The sequence below is a fragment of the Sparus aurata genome, chromosome 22, assembly GCF_900880675.1.
Source record: "Sparus aurata chromosome 22, fSpaAur1.1, whole genome shotgun sequence".
NCBI classification, from domain to species: domain Eukaryota; kingdom Metazoa; phylum Chordata; class Actinopteri; order Spariformes; family Sparidae; genus Sparus; species Sparus aurata.
Genome location: NC_044208.1, coordinates 19,774,163 through 19,793,970, shown reverse-complemented (window position 1 = coordinate 19,793,970; position 19,808 = coordinate 19,774,163). Strand labels below are relative to the sequence as shown.

Genomic DNA, 19,808 nt, shown 5'->3' with positions numbered 1-19,808 from the left:
AAAATGTGTTCTCCCAAACTACAAAGTGTCCCCTAGATATAAAAGTACTAATTGCATTGCATTCAATGAAAAAAATATCTTAAAAGGACAAGTAATTGACTTCTTTGTGATGCTGTATAAAATGAAGAGAAGAAAACAGGTTTTTAGAAATATTTAATTATAGTATAGCTAGTACCTGTCCCATAAAAGTCATGATAGTACCATCAAGAGTACGGGGACAGTAAAGGATTATTACAAAAAGTTGAAGGAAGGATACAAAACCTTTTCCCCAATAAATAATAGTTTTACATTTCCTCTGTCTGTTAATCGAGCTCTGACAAAAGTAGATTGTAAAAACTTGTACTGCTAACGGAGCTTTACATTATCTTCTCTTAGTGTTGACGCCTACAATGTACATGGAGCACGGCAAGAATTCACAGAGGACAACATACAGTATGTAAACAGGGACTCCAACACGACATGCATTCAGTTATTGCAGGAAAAACACCACTGAAACAGAACAGAGCAAGAGCAGAATAGTTTAACCCCATTAAATAAACAACTAACAACATGAGTTGTCTTATTCTGCCACACGGAAAATGTTTACCTTTTCTCATTTAAAAAAACAAAACAACACCTATCATCACTTACCTACCATGAACATGCTACAACTTCTTTTACATATAAAGCCTTTCCCATATTCATATTACATTTACATATTATTGTTTTCTCTGTCCGGAAAAAGCCTTTTTGATAAAGAAGACAAACATTTGTGCGGATGGAGGAAAAAACGTTACGGTTTCTTTTACATTTCACCCACCACCAACATTCTTATAATTGTTCCCGTTTAATCCTCTCTATGCTTTAAGGTAACAGTTGTGCGTAAAGGAAATTAAGACGTAAAAAAATTCATCTCTTTCAGTTGAAGCCCTTTTGTATTTGGGTAAACGACATCATGGTCTCGTACACACTCTCAGGTATGGAGCGAGGGGTAAACGGACGCCCCCCCCCTCGCTTGAAAGAACACCACGGAGGGTTCAGAACTTGAAGAGGTCGATAAAGTGCTGCGGAGAGACGGGCATGAGGCAGCTGTCAGGGTCGTTGGCTGTGCATGGATGGTCACACTCCTGGAAAACAGCCATCAACCACATTGTTAGAACCAGGAGAGCAGAGGAGCAGCTTTGCATTTAGTTGACACACAGAAACTCAACATGGGACACTGGAGTTGGTTGCATCAGCTGTTCGTAAGTTCAAACTTGGTAGAGGTTTCCACATGACTGAATTTAAATGCATTGCACCGCACAAATCACTTCTTATCTGCAGATACCTTAAACCTGCAATACATGATTTTTTTCTGACCAGCTGACTGTTGTGGGTCCAATATTTACTCTTTATTTTTCCACAGCTTTTACTTTCCACCAGCTGCTGAAGGAACACCCAGCCCTTAGCTGCTAAACCCTTCACCTGGTTGTCACTGATTTTGTCTGTCATTTCAGTCCCGTGTCTGTAGCGTGCAGTCGATTGTTATCTAGTATTTTTGCTGACATGCTTAAAAATGACAGCGTGAGCAGACTGTTTCAATGCCAAACCTCTAGTTGTGGCAAATGCAGTGGTCCAGCAGGATATATTGATTGGTTTCAAACAACATAAATAACGTACATACACATTCAGATGTAAAGAGCAACTGATTTGCAGTACACCCACATCACTCAGATGTATCTATCTTTAAGTTTTACATTTGGAAATGGTTTAAAAAGTGGTAGAGCATGAAGGGACTCTACGAACAAAAAGTGTTGGATTTATTAATAGCTGATGCAACCTGAACCTGGACATTAGTACACACACACAAACATTTGCCTTAAACTAAATTACAATTCTCTTTGAGACACATGAACTCAACATTCAGAGGGAATTAATGAATCAACAAAAACATTTTTTTTCTAAGACTACAGTCAGAGGCGATTAAAAAAAGTCAGCGGAAAGAGTGGCACTGTTTACTAAACACACCTCGAGCAAAACATGATGACACCCAGTGAAACAAAAAACAGTACAAGACAAAGCTTAACGCATGGAAAAAGATAAACTATAAATCAGATAAACAGGGAAACTTGAGACAAGCTGGCAACGGAAGAAACACAAAGGCATGATGGGACAGAAAGTACCTTGAATAACAAAGCCAGGTGGCGATCCTGAGGGAGTCAGGGAGAGGAGGAAACCAGGAGAAGAGGCAGGAAGGAAAGGAGACAAGCAAGGAAGGGGATGCACAGAGGGCAGAGGTTAAAAAGTATAGGGGCCAAGTCAAGGAGGATTACAAGATTGTGGGTAGTAAATAATCATCAGGAGGGAGGAACAGATAGAAGAGCAACAGCAGCATGTTTTTAAAGTCCTACCCTTAAGTGATTACGTAAGACTCTGAAAAACGTGATGTCTGTCACATGTGGTGTGATGTCAGATCTCGCGGAGGGTGAACAAGTCCTTAGTCTAACCTCTGACCGCTACGAACACATGTGTGAGCACGAGTTCAAAAATCCATAGTTGATGGCTTATACGGTGAGTGTGTGACTCATTTGTTCCTGTTGAATAATCAGGACATTGTTCTAACAGTGGAGCCATTCTTTAACATTAATTTGATGTGTAATTAGTCAAAGTAGAAAGGCAATATCAAGGCTCTTTCTTTTGTTCTCAGGAAGTCAAATGTTTTCTATATAAAGATTGGGTTTCCGTGTGCTAGACACAGATATCAGCGTGAGAGAGGCTGTGTGAAGAGACCGAAGTGTCTCTGAGACTTTCACTGAGTGTACCAAACCATAATGGATGTTTTGTCTTTTCAGCCAAGGAAATACGATGTGCTCCGTAACAAACACGACACTTCTGATGATAAGTCTGTGAGAAACTTCTCTTTTAGGTCTAATTTACTGTACACATACTCTCCATTTCCACTAAGCTACAGGAGACAACACAGAGAGGCAAACATTTAACATTATCCTCCAATATAGTGTGAAACCTATAATTTCCTACTCACTATATGGTGTTTCCCACACGACATGAATGTGTTTACAGGTGTGTTTGTTTACCTTCCAGAAGAGGATGCTACAGTGTTTGCAGAAGTGCAAGGTGTCGCCGTATTGCTCCTTCATTGGATAGTGTTTCTGCAGGGTGAAGTACATCAGCTTCCAGTCGACGTTATCGCTCTTGGATAGGACCAGATTCCTACAGAACTGCACGCGGATGGATAGGAAACACAGAATTAAAACACCACTTAAAACACAGAGGACAGGAATGTAATTATAACCGGAACACGTGTAACAAGTGTAATTAGATATAAGTAAGTGATTAACACCAATCTGGAAAGGGGGGTTGGTAATATACCTGCGAGATTGTGTGTGTGTGTGTGTGTCTGAGTGTATTTGAGAGAGCTTCAGAAAGACAGCGGGTCATTGTGAGCAACCTGAGGCAGTTCTGACCTCTAGTGGTCAACATGTGAATTACTTAGAACACCTTCATCTTTCTGGTCTCTTAACCACAAATTAATATTCAATGTTTTTTGCATCCTTTTAAAATGGTTATTCAAACAAAACAAAAAAATGCCAGACTTGCGATTTAATTTGATTAAATTAAACATGTTCTTCTCAAGAGGTGGGAAGTTATGAAGTGCAAATATTTATTTTTCTGACAACTTTTTACTTTAATTCCCTACATTTTAGAACAAATATCTGAACCTTCTACTCCTTCCATTCCATTCAAAACTTTACTTTAATTTTAATGCATTTGAGGGAAATGATCAATTATTTTTTATTTTTGGGTCATTGCATGCCACCTTCCCTTACATGGCACTACAGATTTCAACCCCATCAGAGCACATCATACATAGTAGACGTGGCAAGACGAAGTGACGTAACAAGACAGAAAGGTGTGTTAGTGTTTTTTTATCTGCACAAACCCTGCAGTGCTCTGCCTGCATGTTCTTATTTTTTTTATTTGTTGCTGTGCTCAGGACACTTAACCATTCCTAAATGTTGGTATTTGATGTCCAGGGAATGAGTCTCAACAAACAGCCATCTGTCTGGTACGCTTAAGGACAGCTCAGACAAATGCTACTGATTCTACATTGAGTTTTAAAGTATTTAAATTATATTAAACTGACATGAGGCTCAGTTAGCTTTGCAGAGAAATGGTGGGTAGAAATGTCCCTTCAGAAGGATAAGCTTTACCTCTTATACTTTAAGTAGATTTCAGAGGCTGTACTTTCATACTTTTACTTGAGTAAAGAAGTTGAATCTGTACTTCAGTCTTTTTCCACACAAGCATCTGTGCGTCTACTTGAGCAAAGAATGTAAGTACTTTTTACACCTCTGTTGTTCCCCCACCTGTTTGTCTGCGAAGTGAAAGTGGCAGAGTTTCTTCCAAAGCATCCTGTCCTCACTGAGGATTTGCAGAGTGGGTGTGGTCTGCCCCACGTTAATGATGTCATAGGCATCAGATAGATTGCAGAGGATCTTGTTCTGCATGTGTAGTGGCAAGTCGTTGAATGACAAGCCATTGCGTAATTGCTGAGGAGACAATGAAGAGCAACACATTAAAATCAGAGCTGATAATGACGTTTTTTTTTTTTTTTTGGAAAGATGTGTTGTTAATAAATTGTCAATACTTCCCCCTTTTATATTTCATGTTCGTCCCCTTTACAGTTAAGTCTACTTCCCCTTAAAAAAAAAATCACATTTATATATGGGTTGCTCAAACCAGACCTAGAGGTGTGATGAGGCCCATAGCGCATAGACGCAAGTCTTGGGAGAGACCTTAATGTAAAAAACACACACCAGTAGTCAGTGCTGTAGGCAGCAGTCAACTAGTGGTGGACATTACTGCAACTGCCGCAGCAGAGGGTGCTGACATGCAGCTCAAGGCTAAGCAGCTGTATGTATGGAAGAACATTACTCCACTAAAGATGACACCACTTCCACAATGATGTGTTGGTTGTGAACAGCTGTACTAAACATAAAACAAGAGCACGTCTGCTATAAGTAGCCATCTAAAGATGAAACAATAGCTAGCACTAGCACTCACATTAGCACCAGCAAGGAACTGTCTGCTCTTTCTGGAATTACTAGATCTGTTGCCCTTTTAAATCACCACCACAGTGATTGGTCGTCATCTTGGTGAGCTAAAAATAGATGTAATGTAATGGAAAATTCCGTTGTTTATTGTTACAGTGTTTCGTCTAAGTTTATATATCGTGCACATTTGTCGCATGCAACTTCTACCTTGGGGATCTGCAGGTTATTGAGCTGCTGCTGCCATTTGAGTATGGTCTCCAGTCGGCACAACCAGATGTTGACGTTGCCCACAAGGACACACCTGCCAACATGGATTGCCAGACTGTGCAGTGTTGAGCTCAGGTCATGCAGTAGGTCCTTGACGAGACGCGGATTGTACTGGTCCTCCACAACTTAAAAACAACAAACAAGACAATATTCAAGATGAAAAAGGAAACCTAAATGTAACAGAATGTCACTTATCTTCCCTTTTAAAATGCGAACAGAAAACAGATGGATGAAAAACGCTGCAGAATATTACATTCAAGTTTCATCATATGCATGTGGCAGACTTGATCTGTGCTTTGCTCCACCAGGCAACACGACCACATAATGATGGAGCACAGCAGTCCTACTGATTTTCTGGTCAGGCACTGCTGTGACTAAACAGTATTCTGAGAAACAACATCCTCTGCTTGCTCAGAGCCATTACTCCGAGTAAAGACATTTTCTTTCTGTAAAATATAAAACTATAAGAGCCTAAATTAGAGTCTAGGCTGTGATAGCAAACACCAGAAAGAGCGTTGACAAAACGTCTGCTTGCAAATGTCAGCTGAATAAATCCAGCTCTGTCTCAGGTCTCCTTACCCTTTCGTACAATCTTCTCCAGTATATTGAAATAGTTTTTCTGGGCTGCCCCACTCAAATTGGTCAGCTGTGACCTGGCTATTAACTGGAAAAGCTGTGGGAGACAGACAGAGTTATACAGTTAGAGGAAGAGTCGCACAACTGCTTCAAAATGACCATCAATCAACATGCAAGATCGTCATCGCTCACTTTTGCCACATAGTTGAACCTCCTCAAGTCCTGAATGGCACTGGAAAAGTCTAGACGGTTGATGGCTTCACCGAGCGTGCAGTATCCATGACGCTGTGTGTTAACATGAAAGCACACACACATGCACACATACATTTTATTCAATAATTATTTATTCTTAAAAAATTCTGCTGCTGATAAATCCTTCATGTGAAATTCTAAAAACAACTGCAGCACTCACTTCTTTCGTGCTCCCTCTCTGCACGTAGATCCATTTATCCCTGAAAACAACTGGACAAGGGAAACACAACATATTATTCGTTACATATACATACTGTGTATCAAGTGAACAATATAGTGTTTTTGTATTAGATTGTGTTGTACTGTACAGTGTCTACTATTTTCCTCCTCCCGATATGGTGGAGGGGGCTCAAAATTATGATATAGTTCACTCAAAAGCTTTCTGCAACAGTTTCAACAAACACTGGACAACATAACCTCCCCGAAGAATTAGGACATGTTAATGCTATTTAACACATGGCAGCAAGGTTCAACATTTTAGATGGACAAACATGGCTACCATATTTAGGAGGATGGCGAATCATGATAAGATCTGACTTTCTTTCTTTATTGAAGCTGTCCTCTTCTGTATAAATCAATATTAAATGCATGACAACAGCTACAGCAGAAATATTAGAGATAATGAGAGAGCATTTGTTGTGCTGCACAACGTACAGCCTGAATTTAATTCCAGAAGACTCAGGAGACTGCTTTCATTCTGGCAGGGTAAATTGACAAAGTAAACATCTTGAGACCTAAAATCTGTATTTGAACCAGTTTGACAAGCCAGACTAGCTGAGCCTCAGGTCCTGTTGACAAACAGGTGTGACAGTAGAGAGATCAGGACCAGAGGCCATATACACAACCTTCAGCTCAAATGTCCAGTCGTTAACCTGCATAACAGTCCCACACATGTTCAGACGTCATTTATAGTCAGTACTTCTCTGAAATGCAGTAATATTGAAGAAAAAAAAGCATAAAATGGAGGTAAAGTGCAAGTACTGGAATTGACAAATATTGGGTTACATCCTACAACTGAATAACAATATAAAGTCTGACATTAAGAAAAATGTATTTTCTGTAATCTGCTCAAAAAGAAGATTGAATTCCATTTATTGTTGAAATGTCGTGGATGGAGGGTTTCTGCTCTGAATGATGATTCATCTCCCAAAACATATCACTGATATAATACAACAAAAAACTAACACATTCGGTCAACTTCAATATGACAGTGTCAGGTGATAAAGTTTTTAGTCTCACTGCAAACAAAGGTTTCAAAAGGTGGCAGCCTTTTAACTGTGATTATGCGTGTGCACACCGGTAATTCTGAGTGTTGTTGGTCGAACCGCCTTTAATTTTCATACCAAAAACTCTTTGACGAAGCCAAAACAGTGATTATGCATTGCTGACTCACATTGAGATTTGGTGTTATTGTTGTAGAAGTCCTTTTTCCTCTTTGTGATGGCGAGCTCACACACGTCCCCGACAAACAGATTCTCTTTGTTGTCACTGCAGAGCCTGTTTGCACAGAGGAAGCACAGGAGGCATTAACACTGAACGAAACACTGAAACTAACCAATTGTGCAGCCAGTGCATCTGAAATACAATATAATTACAAACGAGTCTGTGAGAATTTACTGATGTCCTATATATCACTGGATGAGTCCAAACTTTAAGTGGTGCAGTGTGCAAGTTAAAAATGACAAACACAAAGGCCAAAAAGTAATAGAAGTGACATAAAGTAATACATTTCTTTGGGTCAGAAATCAAAGCTGCTGCATTTTGGATTAATCAGAATAATTAATGGGCTGAGACAGATGTAGAGGGAGACAAAATAGTTAAGATGTGAAATTATAATGATTCACAGCGTCTGGAGGATGACACGCAGATGGCAGACATATATCAGAGTCGCAGAGACAGAATCATAGATGTGACTCAGTCTTTTCTCAGAAAACAGGCAAAACATTATGATATCTCTATCTGATCTCTTGTTATTTCTGGCTGCCTTTCTCGGCCTAGTTTCTCGATAAGCAGCCTTGTTACTAGCGATAAGATGGATCTAAAGATTTTTGGCAGCTGACCTCAACTTGAAGTATGTTGACAAGGGAGGCTTGAACTTGCTCACCTCTAACAGAAACCCAAATGAAAACATGAAAGAATATGTTAACATACTGGATTCAGATTACCTATGGATGTGTGCGTTCACGAGTATCTGTGCACATGGATATCAACACTTTATGAACACCTCTTGGCAGAGTGCTACTATTGTAAGAAGTTGCGATCTTTTCCTCTAATCCAAACAAAAACTAAATCACATAAAATAAATTCTTCTGTACCGGGATCTGCTCCTCTGACATTCTCTAATGACCTTTAACTGACAGATCAAAGGGGACGGACTGGGCCGGTAATTGACTCTCCACGCATTAATAATCTTTTGATCTGAAGTTAAGCACCCAACTGGCAACACTACCCACTTGGGAGCACAACATATGGGTCAGCTGACTGCACTGGGAAATAATACCTTAAAATATGTCATTATTATTAAGACTGATATCAAAATTATGGCCACAACATACCATTAGTTTATGATAAGTTAACAGCTTTATTTGGGGTTTTGGTGCTGGAAGTATCATCCATTTGAGAATAAATACTCTGCACAGTAAGACTAATACAGCTTACAACTTTCAAAATAAGAGTTTGTTTTTTTTTACCCTTTGCTTCACAAATTGAATAACAAGGCCTTTTCTCCTGCACCTTAGTCCACATGAAGAGGAAGAGGAAGGAGAAGAAGAGGAACACATATTTAATTAACCCCTTTCTAGGGAAATTCAATAGGCAGAAGGCAGCCATGCGCCTCCTGTGACAACATGGACTCCTCAGTTTCTTCTTTTCATATCCTCATGAAGAGTTTCACCCTGAGGACGATATACAGCTGAAACAATTAGTTGATTCATAGCTTAAAAATAGTGCAGAAAACTGTTTGGCAACCATTTTGGTATTGGGTTAATCCTTCTTTGGTCTGCATGACTTTGGAAAAAACCTAAAAACCAAAGCAGACCATGCTTTGTTTGATATACTGATTAACAATGATTGTGGGTCGCTGTGAATGCAGAGCCTGCATTTACTCACAGGCAACAAACTGTATCCAAGAGCCTTAAATCGGACTGAATTTGATAATAATAGACGTCTCTTGTAGATTAGTCACGAAAAACAAGAACTGTGCTTGTTTTGCTTTTGGATCAAGCTGCAAAAAAGTTGTTGCAAAGATGTGTTTGGGTTTATTTGCCTTATTCAACATTGCATACTCTGCAATTTGACAGCACTTCCCATGCAAATATTGTAATGTCAATGCCTTAACAATATATTGTGCAACCCTAAGCTTTTTAGCATTTTTTAAAGCACAAAATCAAACATCTACTGATTCCTGTTTCTCAAATATGAGGATCTACTGCTTTTATTGTATATATGGTAGACAACTGAACATCTCTCCATCGATGGCCAGACAAAACAAGATATTCGAGTATGTATCTTTGGGCTCAAAAACATTGTAATGGCTATTTTTTTGACATTTTGTTGAACGAAAGACTCATCAAGAAAAGGATCACAAGATAAATCAATAACGAAAATTATTTGTAGGTGTCTCTGGATTTTTACAGCGACTGTGCACCCAACGTTCCCTCTTAAAGAGAAAGTGGACCGACATGGTTTAATGAAGTATACATACAGGACAATATAGATATAAAATCAACCAATTGATTACAAGACTTCACTTTAGAGAATGATTGATGAGGTTGTAGCGACCGATACCAGGTACTATGGCAGGCCCCAGAATGCAACAGGGTATTTATGCTAATAAAAGGGCTTTTTTCTGTTCATGAGTTTATAGAAGCTGGAGGTAATATGTACAGAGGAATACTGGAGAATACATCAGTCACACTCTGTGTGATTTCAACACATTACAACGAAGAAATCACTTTTTCCTCTAGCCTAAGTGAAGACATGGCTTTGCATGTCCGACTGTGAAGTCAACTGATACGTGGTGATAGAGCTCCGCAGTAATCCCTCGTCCCTATCCATTTATCCAATTGCATAGGCGTACACACAAACACACATGCACGCACAGTGATCTGTCACAGTGAATTACAAGTGAGGAATGAACAGCCTGGCGTTTTTACACAGGTTGCATGCGGAGCGCTGGACTCCACAGAGCCAATAAAAGACATCACACAGCAGCAGGAACGTTCGGGAGAATTTGTGAATATTTAAACCATATCCTGAAATTCACGAGGCAAAAGGATGAGGGCTTTGTAGGAAGTCAACATCAACAAGGAAGACAGCAAACAGAGTACTTGACATTTTTTTTTACCATTAGACTTACTCTTACTTGCTGTGTATTTATTATGTGCTTTGTCAAGTGTGACATGGCTAAATAATTAAAGTAATTAAGAGAGACAGGGATAGATCACGAAGGGAGGCTCAAATACTTAGCTGACACAACCTTTCCAACACCTATCTGACACTTGACTGTTTGCGGTACTGTTGACGTCAAAAGACACATGATGATCTATACTACTTCTGTAACACTGTGTACCGTACCAGTGGCCATCATAATGCTCCCCTTTCTTTCTGGCCTACATCTGTTGCTCTGCTACATGTACCTCAGTCGCGTGAAGTCACTGGCCTCTCTGAGTGAGGCTGCATTTGGAGAGTGGCCAACTGGAACCATGATGTCATCCATCATTGTCTGATGTTGCGTCCTTTTTGTGAAACAAAAACTGCTGACAAGCTTATCGGACACTGTGAGGTACTGTTGGTTGGTCGATCGACAGAAAGGGCGATGCTCTGATGTGAGGGAGACATCCCCGACTGGCACCATTAACCCCGTCAGGACCAGCAGGACAACAGTGGCCCAGTCATCGTTCATAAGAGGCTTGATCGTATACTGATCCCAATAAGATACACTCACAAATTGGTGACTTCATTATATTAAATTTTACTTCTACATGAAACAAGGCATATCTATAAATGTGTGATGGCCAAAGACATAGACTCAAGTACTTGAGACTCGATCTGTACTTTGACATTAAAATGTTACGACACTTATGCATTACAGTTTGGCACTAGGCAATCTTCCTTTAGAGGGGAAGAGACTGAAAAGAATTCACTGAACGGTTGCAAAGAAAAACTCTTCACATTCTATGTTTTTACCTTTGAAGTCACAAAGGTTAGTGGCATGACTTGACTTGAGGAAAACCTGAGTAGAGCCTACTTTTATTTGAGTTACATATCACTGGTTATGATTGATAAAACAAATCTGCAATACATTGATATTTGAAGGAAACAAGAGATTTTGAAAGTTAGATAAATGCAAGTAGCGCAAAGAAATGCTGAGTGAAAAATTGGTAATCTGGTTTAAACAAACTAAAAAAACCTAAAGCTGGAAATACTTCTTCACTTCCTGTGTGTGACCACTCGTTGCCAGTTGGCATGTGTCAAAACAGTACATGTTTCCTGCAGATAACGAGGCGGGCCCTCCTGCTGGGAGGCAACTGAAATAGCAGAACTCGTTTTAAGTTCAGCTGCGCTCATGTGTACATCAAAGGCTGGGACAGCAAACAACAGGTATCGTTTGAACATGAGATCATCCTTGTGTGCTCACATGAGAAGAACTGGAAGGTTAACATTCATCTCACGCAGCTTAAAGGAAAAACCCCATCGACAGTTGCACCATGCAGAAGTAACTCTGGGACATAGATCCAAACCTCATCTCCCTGTTGTTCTTTCCATAGTTTTTACACACATCCCATCTAACTTGTTTTTGTGAGGGATACAATTCAAAAGCCATGCCTTCAGCCATGATGACAGGCTTACTTGAGACAGAAGGCATAAATATTAACGTTGCGTTTGATCAGAACACAGAATTAGTCATTTGAAAATTAATCAACAAACAATTTAGGACCATTATTTGTCACATAGCCAGACAGCTTCTTCAAGTCATTCACGTGAGGATATTCACGATTATCACGATAATAAAACTTCACCATGATCACCTTATTGTGAGTATTATTTTATTGTGATAGGGAATAAAATATGTTATTCTCCCATCTGTTACCACGACTAAACCCTAACCTGATATACTTTATTCAAGTCATTCTTTTTTTTTTTTTTTTTTTTTTTTACAGTTTTACATAAAGACAAAGGACGCAGTTTAAGTCAGTGTTGTATTACAGCAGTTTAGACATTGCAGTCAGGTCGGGTTAGGGTAAGGGTTAGGGATATGACTCCTTTTGAATGTGTGTTGAAACGAGAACAACGGGAATGTGTGCTATTGCTTTGAGGGGATAATTGGCAGCAAAAAGTCAACTAAGTTCACATACAAAAACACCCTCAATATACTTCAGATTCTATCTGAATCAGTTCATTATGACTTGTCAACTCTAAAACACCTTCCTCTGTGTTACTGTGAACTTCCACATCCATTATTTTGAATATTTATATTTTGTTTTACATCATAAACTGTTTGACAAGTTGGTCTCACATAAAATTACCCTCTTGAGTGTCTGAACCCAACCCTATACTCAACTCTGTCTGTTGCCATGACGCCCCCTTTGGCAGAACAGGCTACAATTGTGGGATGCAAATCATCTCATCAAAGACTCTCTGATACAGCCCTGATAAGAGTTGGCTGAATGTTTTTGTCTGAGTAGCTACAGCCTTATTAGCACAATTTGTTCAAGAGGTTTACCGCTGTTATTATTGTTTTCTGACTCCCTGCCACACATTCCTGTTTCCCCCTGATCTGTTTATCAAAAGTCATAAGTTCAGATTCAAGTGTAACAGAACCCTGATGGAGATTTGGTCACCTACTGTAGCTCAAAGAGAAAAATATCGATAACACAAAAGAAATCAAGGGTCAAGATGAGTGTTTTGTACTCATGGTAGTCTAGGGGTTTAAGACACAGACCGTGCAAATACAACACACGGCCTCTGTTGCATGTCAGAGCCTGTCTCTCTCTCTCTCTCTCTCTCTCTCTCCCCTCATTTCCTGTCAGCTCTCTAATGGGGGGGAAAAAATCCCTGAAAAGATTGACTCATTTTGTGTAAGTTGGATGATTTCTCATACCCAAGTCAACACTCTCAGTGTGCCTTGGCAGTCAAACATTGGAGTCTACTTTTAAACAGGGAAGCAGAGCTAATAAGAGCTAATCTACTCTTGGCTATACTGGTTCACTGTGGTAAGATTTTGAGCAAACTCCAATTCTGATGGAAAAATACCCATAAACACTGTTTATCAGAGTTGCTTAAGTAATTCACTTATGGGTTTATCTAAATATTTAAGTACTTTGATTAATTTATGTATGGGGTCTGAATTTAAGCCTGTCATTCAATAAGCCAAACGTGAAACCAGGCTGCTGTACTGATATGACTGTCACCAATATCACAACGTTAATAACATGTTTTAGTCATACTCATAGTAGTCCAATTAAATTGGAGTCTAATGCAATGGACTGTGCTATACTGTTGTTGTTTAACCAGACTTGTGTGGAGCTAAAACACCACTCTTGCCTTTTGTTGTTGTTTATTTTTAATAACATTTTGCTTTAAATTATAACCTCATGATGCAGGAAATGTTGCACATTATGATTATATCATCTGAGGATATGTTTAATATGTTTTAAAGTTTCGTAGTCAGCAAAGTCTAATCTAAGACTAAGTTTGACACAGACAGACCTGGTACACCACACCTTTAAAGCAGATGACAAAGGTGAACAAGGTATAACCTTACTGTTTTAAGTCAATGTCTCTGTTGTTATCTTCCAACTCGTGTCCATAGAAGATGATCCTCTTCCAGCCATGCTCTGTCTTGGTCCAGCTCCATCCAGGCGACCTCCAGTCCTTGCCCAAGAAAGGCATGTTAGCCCGCAGGGGGATTGTGAGCAGAGAGGGCCGTTGTCGCTACAAATACCTGGAGGGTTAACAAGATGCGGTATTTATCTTTGTACTCTCTGAGACTATGGAGGTAAATACAGGTAATAAAAAGTAAATGAATGGGCCCATTTTCAAGACACAACATCATAAATTGTTCAGTTCAGGTCAAACACCTGGACCTGTGAAATTCAGACACCAGAAATCAAGCTGAAAGATTCAAAGGCAGAGGAATATTGAATCAATCAGACCTCTAAAATGAAAGTTAATCTGAGCGACTAGAAACCAAGGATGAAATCTAAATTTGTGAACAAGTTTTTGGAAATTGCACCTGTCTAAATGACCCTCTGGACATATCAAAGAATTAAAACATCACAATTTCAAAAAGTAGCATGTACAAATTCCAGCAACAACTGTTAAATTAGAAATAAAGTCAAATTGTAATGGCCTTTCTTTGCTTCCATAGTCACTATGAAACACACACTCAACATTTTCAATATTAGCTTATTGTCTGACAACTGCCAAATAAACAAATAGGCCATTTTATTCATCACAATTTATTTATTTATTCATTGTCTAAATTGAGCCTGTTTTGAGCGATAGTACAGCTAAAACACTGAGATGTATACTGTCATACTGCGCCAAATTGCTTTAATCACAAGCCTGACAACGACTATGACGCATTGACATGCATCATTGAAAAAATTAACGGCGTTAGCAAATCTTGTCCAAGTCATTTTTAACGTTAAAGGGTAAAAACCGCAGATTAGACAGGCTGTCAGTCGGTTTAACGCATATAAACACGACCAGGAGAATATACAGAATCTATCCTTTGCTAAAACAGAGTTATACATTTCTACAAAACGAACCTTAAGCGACTCCTTTGTCGTGTCTCTCTCTGCTTCTGTTTCTTGTCTCTCCCTCGGCTGGAAATATTGACGGAAGTAAACACAGCACGGACACAAGAATTCGTCAACGCCCCCTGCCGCTCTCCGATTGGACGAAGCATCGGTATTTATCTTGTTGCTACCCAGAATGGCGCCGCTGATTGGCTGGCGGCCGCTGTCAATCAGGTTCTCTTTTTTTATCCCCTCTGTTTTGTTGGGGCTTTCTTCGACACGTGACAGAGGACTGCGCACATGCACTTATGTTTTGATTTTTTGATGGAGGATGGGAAACACGACGGCTGCACAGATGTGTGAGTGGTGATGTGGCTGTTAGAGAACATCTCTGGAACAGATGTCATCGTAAAGTTTTATATAAAATGCTATATAAATGAATTAATTGTAACAACAAAAGGGCCTTAAGTTCAGACCTTATACTTTATGGTAGTTTATCTAGGTCAGTGTGGATTCTCCCTGCTCTGATCTGCTTTTACACTAGTAACACTGCTAACTTTATTGTGAGAATAAAGAGATTATTGAAGTTGTTGTTTAAAACAGACTGTATGTTATGTATTTAAAACATATATGGAATGAATATGTATACATTCAAGGTTGGAGGCTGTTTACATTCCATCAAATGAGCTAAATATTGCATGCTTTGTCAAGCAAGCCTCCATACTGGTATATTTGTAGTGATTGTTCCATTGGGCATTGATAGTAGGTGTGATTACAGTCGAATCAGAGGTTCAGTATGTGCAGTAAATTGCTCAGAGCTTACCACAGTAATTAGGTTCACTCTTGTTGTTATCTACTGCCCCCTTTGGGCCTCATACAGTAAATTCAAGTTTTCAGCACTACAAACTGGCATAATCCAAATATCTGAAAGTCACGAGATCGGAAATTGACTTGAAACAACGTGATTTAAGCACCTTTAAAAGCTGAAAGCTTCACTGTGGCAGCTTAACTAAAATTGTTAACACGTGCCCTGTCTGAAGTTGTAGTAGGCTGAGATTGTAAATATCGTCCTTTCAAATTAATTTGGGATCTCAGGGTTTCCAGAGACTGCGTTTTTAAAACAACTACTTAGGTTGTTTAGGAGAATGCAGCAACTCTGTTTTGCTGTGAAGCTCCAGAAATGTTTTGCAGACTACGAAACTTCTGTTTTTAATTTATTTGGGTGAACTCAACAAGTTGAGATGTGCACACAACTTTTTCAAAATGTAAGCAACAGTTCACTTGCAACAAAAACGTTTTATTTTATTTGTGTATCAGCTTTAAAAATGTGCAATACTTCGGTATAAAACAATGTTAAACAGGCAGCAGCAAACACCTGTTACCCAAACTACCTGGTTTGTTACCCAAACTACCTGGTTTGGGTAACAAGTAGAGTGACAGTGAAAGTAGTATTTCATCTTAGAGAGCATATTAACACCTTTACATAATAAAAAAAAAAAACCCATATAAAAGAAGACACAAGCATCCAGAAATGAAAGCAGCACACATTGTCAGTCAGTAATCAATAATAAGTGTCCTTCTTTTCCCACTGAATCATTAGCTGAATAATAAGAAGCTCTGGCAGCAAACATGTAGTGAGGGCAGGACGGGACTTGTCACGATGTAGGCCGAGAAGTGAAAGGCGTGCCTGCAACAAGTCTGCAGCTGCAGTGATTTGTATACTCACATAATGTTCACGAGTATTGTTTTCGTTTCTGCGTGTGCGGGTAAACAGTGCGGGTGGTAATTCTGCTATTTTTTTTCAGAATTTTATCCCACACTTGTGTTACAGCCTTAGAGCTTTGATCAGCACAGAAAGTTGGCTTAAGGACAGACAGAGGGAGAAAGTGGACAAAGCAGACAGGGATTTGGGTGGGACGTAGAGATACAGTTACAACGGGTCACTGGACTTAAGCCTCAGATTATTAGGAACATTCCTCTCACACAGGACTCAGTGACCAATTTACTCTTTGGTTGGAAACAAAACACATCCCAAATAGTTTAATTATTTATTTTTTTATGTCTCTCTATAGTTAAATTGAATGGTTTGATCAGTTCTATCCATGGGAAACGTTTGACGGCAATAAAACTTTAAGGAGCAGATATCTTTCTCGTTGACATTTTTATACGAGTCACTTGTATCATTGTGTGTGAGTGTGCGCTGGAGAGAAATTGAGCGGTAAACTAGACACATCTGGATTATATACTTAAGAAGCAGGCGCATAAATTATAATTTATGGGCACTTTCATGCTTGTCGTGGTCTAAAGGCCCTGCTGAGGTTATGCTTTATGAACATAATATAAAATATTTTATCTGCCGTTACATGAGCTACAAGCGTTTATAATCACAGTAACATTTATAAATTCTGTATATGTTGTAACTGACTAGATAATACATAATTCAATAATGTTTTATAAGCCATTAGCAAGAACAGTGTTTGAGTTGATAGATTGTGACAAATCTCTTCACTAATGACTGCTTACTGTGCAGAGGAACTGGACCAAAATCCATGTATTACCGCCATGGACGTCATGTTTACACCTGTATCCTTTTTGTTGGTTGATTCGCAGGATTACACAAACACTACCAATGGATTTACATGAAACGTGGATGGAGGATGGCTCTCGGACCTGAATAGGCTGCGTTACGGATCCAAATAAAGGGATGGATCCAGGAATTTTGTGTTAACTCCATAGGTGAGGGAGTACAAAAGTGAAATGTTGAGCCTCAGTGAATGTATGCAATCTAGTTAACAGTATTTGCTTAATGCATTAACATTTGTGACCACATTATAAACAAAACAGCAGCCAGGGGAAGCTTTTAGCAGCTTTTAACTGACTTTGAGACCAAGATTGAAAGATTAATCTATCAGTTACAACTTACTTTCTTTACTAAGGGGTCTCTTTGTTGGTAGCTTCTTTTCTAAAATCTATGTACTCACCTGGATTTGTGTGTCTTCAGGTGCACATGCACATTGTTTTGATCCTTGACACAGCATTATATTCTAAATCACAGCTGTGTAATTTATCTATGGGGAAGGCACAGTTTGGTCACATAAAACTAGAAGTTACCATCCATTTTCAATGTGAAAATATGAGTAAAATAACAGTTTTGTATTTTTGTTTGGGATTCGGGGCTTTCTGTGCCACCCAACCTGACAAACAACATCTAGTTTTATGCAAGTTTGGACAGAAACAAACACGCCTTGTTCTCTCAGAAAATTCTGCTGAAATTTTGAAATTTAGCACACACATGTAGTATGCAGGGGAAAACTGACAAACATGCTTTTATTGAGCTTTTTCTTAAATTTGCTTATTCATTATTCATTATTTCTTCACTCTTTAATGACAGTAAACTGAATGTGTTTGGGTTATGGACAAAACAAAACATTTAAGGACGTCATCCTTGGCTTTGGGAAAGACTGATCCACATATTTGACCATTTTTGGGACATTTTACGGAAGAACTGACTGATTAATCAAGAATGTAACTGGCAAATTAATTGATAATGGAAATAATATTTAGTTGGCTGTGTTACACAGAGAGTGACTAATGGATGACGTATCATCGTAACGACAGTCTTCAGTAAGGCCTCTGTAGAGATTAAAAAAAAGGAGTAATCTCAATCAAGGTCTCTTAATCTTTTCCCAGTGTCTTTTGCATTTTTGCAGCTGTACAGCCATTTGATAATCCTTGCATTGCGCTCAATAACTGATGTCCCTTGACGTATCTTTCCGTGTAACTCATTCTCCAAGAGTCCATCGCTGTCGCCGCTGCTCCTTGAGAAGCAGTCGTCTGACGTAGAGACGCTTACACTCCGGAGGTTTATTGCGATTTCATCTGAGCGAGCCGAGAAGTTCTCTCTCCCCAAGGACTTGATAACGTCACCTTCCAGCCCGCAGTACTTGAAAAAAGCATCAAAGTCTGCAAAGTTTTTCGAGTACCTGGAGCTAATGTCAGAGTGAGAACGACTGACCCCTGTGCCAGTCCTCCTTTCAATGTCAGGAACCGCCAGGAGACCTGCAGATTTCTTCACAACACCAGCTATCACCTTTGTCCCAGAAGCACTGTCTGCTGTGCTGTGTTGTTCTGCCACTCCATTCCTCCTCCTGTCTGGTTCAGAGGGAGCTGCATGTAAGCTGCATTCCTTTGCCATGCCCTCAGGTGTGGTGATTTTTTCCTTGTTGCCCTCAGCTTCACGCTCCTTATCCGCTGCCTCAGGTAACGGAGCATTTTTCAGCAGCAGTTTACGCGTTATATGGTGTTTCCGGTCATTCGTTGACCCCCTAAGTAACTCACATTTCTGCCTGTACAGCATTAGGGAGTCCGGTCGTTTTTTGGAGCTGGACCGACGTACCTGCCCTGGAGAGCAGCCTTGTGCACATGTAGAAACTGTTGAGTTAATCCCTGTGATAAGATTCCTGCTACGGTTCGAGCTCCGGTTAGAAGACCCAGTGCTACTCACAGAAGCCGACCCGAGGCTGATCACTGGCTCCTGAGTTGTGTTGACCACCTGTTGGCTTTTGACATATTTCACTTTGCTCGCAGCGAGCCTCTCCACGGCACTCATGCGTCCTTTCGTCTCACTCTCAAGTTCCATTTGCTTTCGAAGGTATTCAGGACCCTTCTCGAGGATCTTTGTGGTGTCGCTGGTTACCTCCATTGTTGTTGAAATGAGGATTTGAATCAGTTATTTTCCAAAAGAGTGGGTAATCCTTTAGTTCAGCGTGTGGTCTCTCCAGTGTTAGAGGTAAAAGATTCCATTCAAGCCTGTTCTTTGCCTGAGCACGTATCACAACAGGAGATTTCACCTTGTCTGTTCAAACACATTACCCCACCCATTCTGCGCAAGGCTAGTTTTAACCAAACACAAGCTTGTACAAAGTACACTTGATAC

The 19,808-nt window shown here is 39.6% G+C and overlaps 2 protein-coding genes across 3 annotated transcripts; both read right to left on the bottom strand.

Annotated features, from left to right (window-relative positions):
• Positions 1–136: 136 nt before the first annotated feature.
• Positions 137–15,020, bottom strand: fbxo25 (F-box protein 25). 2 transcript variants are annotated; one of them, XM_030404887.1, is made up of 11 exons: positions 14,903–15,020; positions 13,894–14,073; positions 7,522–7,625; positions 6,289–6,338; positions 6,069–6,161; positions 5,880–5,973; positions 5,241–5,425; positions 4,347–4,529; positions 3,054–3,197; positions 2,142–2,168; positions 137–1,106 (listed from the first exon to the last, which is right to left on the bottom strand). In XM_030404887.1, the coding sequence occupies exons 2-11, from the start codon at positions 14,019–14,021 to the stop codon at positions 1,017–1,019; spliced, it is 1,098 nt and encodes a 365-aa protein (XP_030260747.1). In that variant the 5' UTR covers positions 14,022–14,073; positions 14,903–15,020; the 3' UTR covers positions 137–1,016. The 2 variants fall into 2 exon arrangements, with proteins under 2 accessions (XP_030260747.1, XP_030260748.1); XM_030404888.1 differs by lacking the exon at positions 2,142–2,168.
• A 1,128-nt stretch (positions 15,021–16,148) lies between these two features.
• fam110c (family with sequence similarity 110 member C) lies at positions 16,149–19,808 on the bottom strand. Its single transcript, XM_030404889.1, has one exon. The coding sequence runs from the start codon at positions 19,572–19,574 to the stop codon at positions 18,534–18,536; it is 1,041 nt and encodes a 346-aa protein (XP_030260749.1). The 5' UTR covers positions 19,575–19,808; the 3' UTR covers positions 16,149–18,533.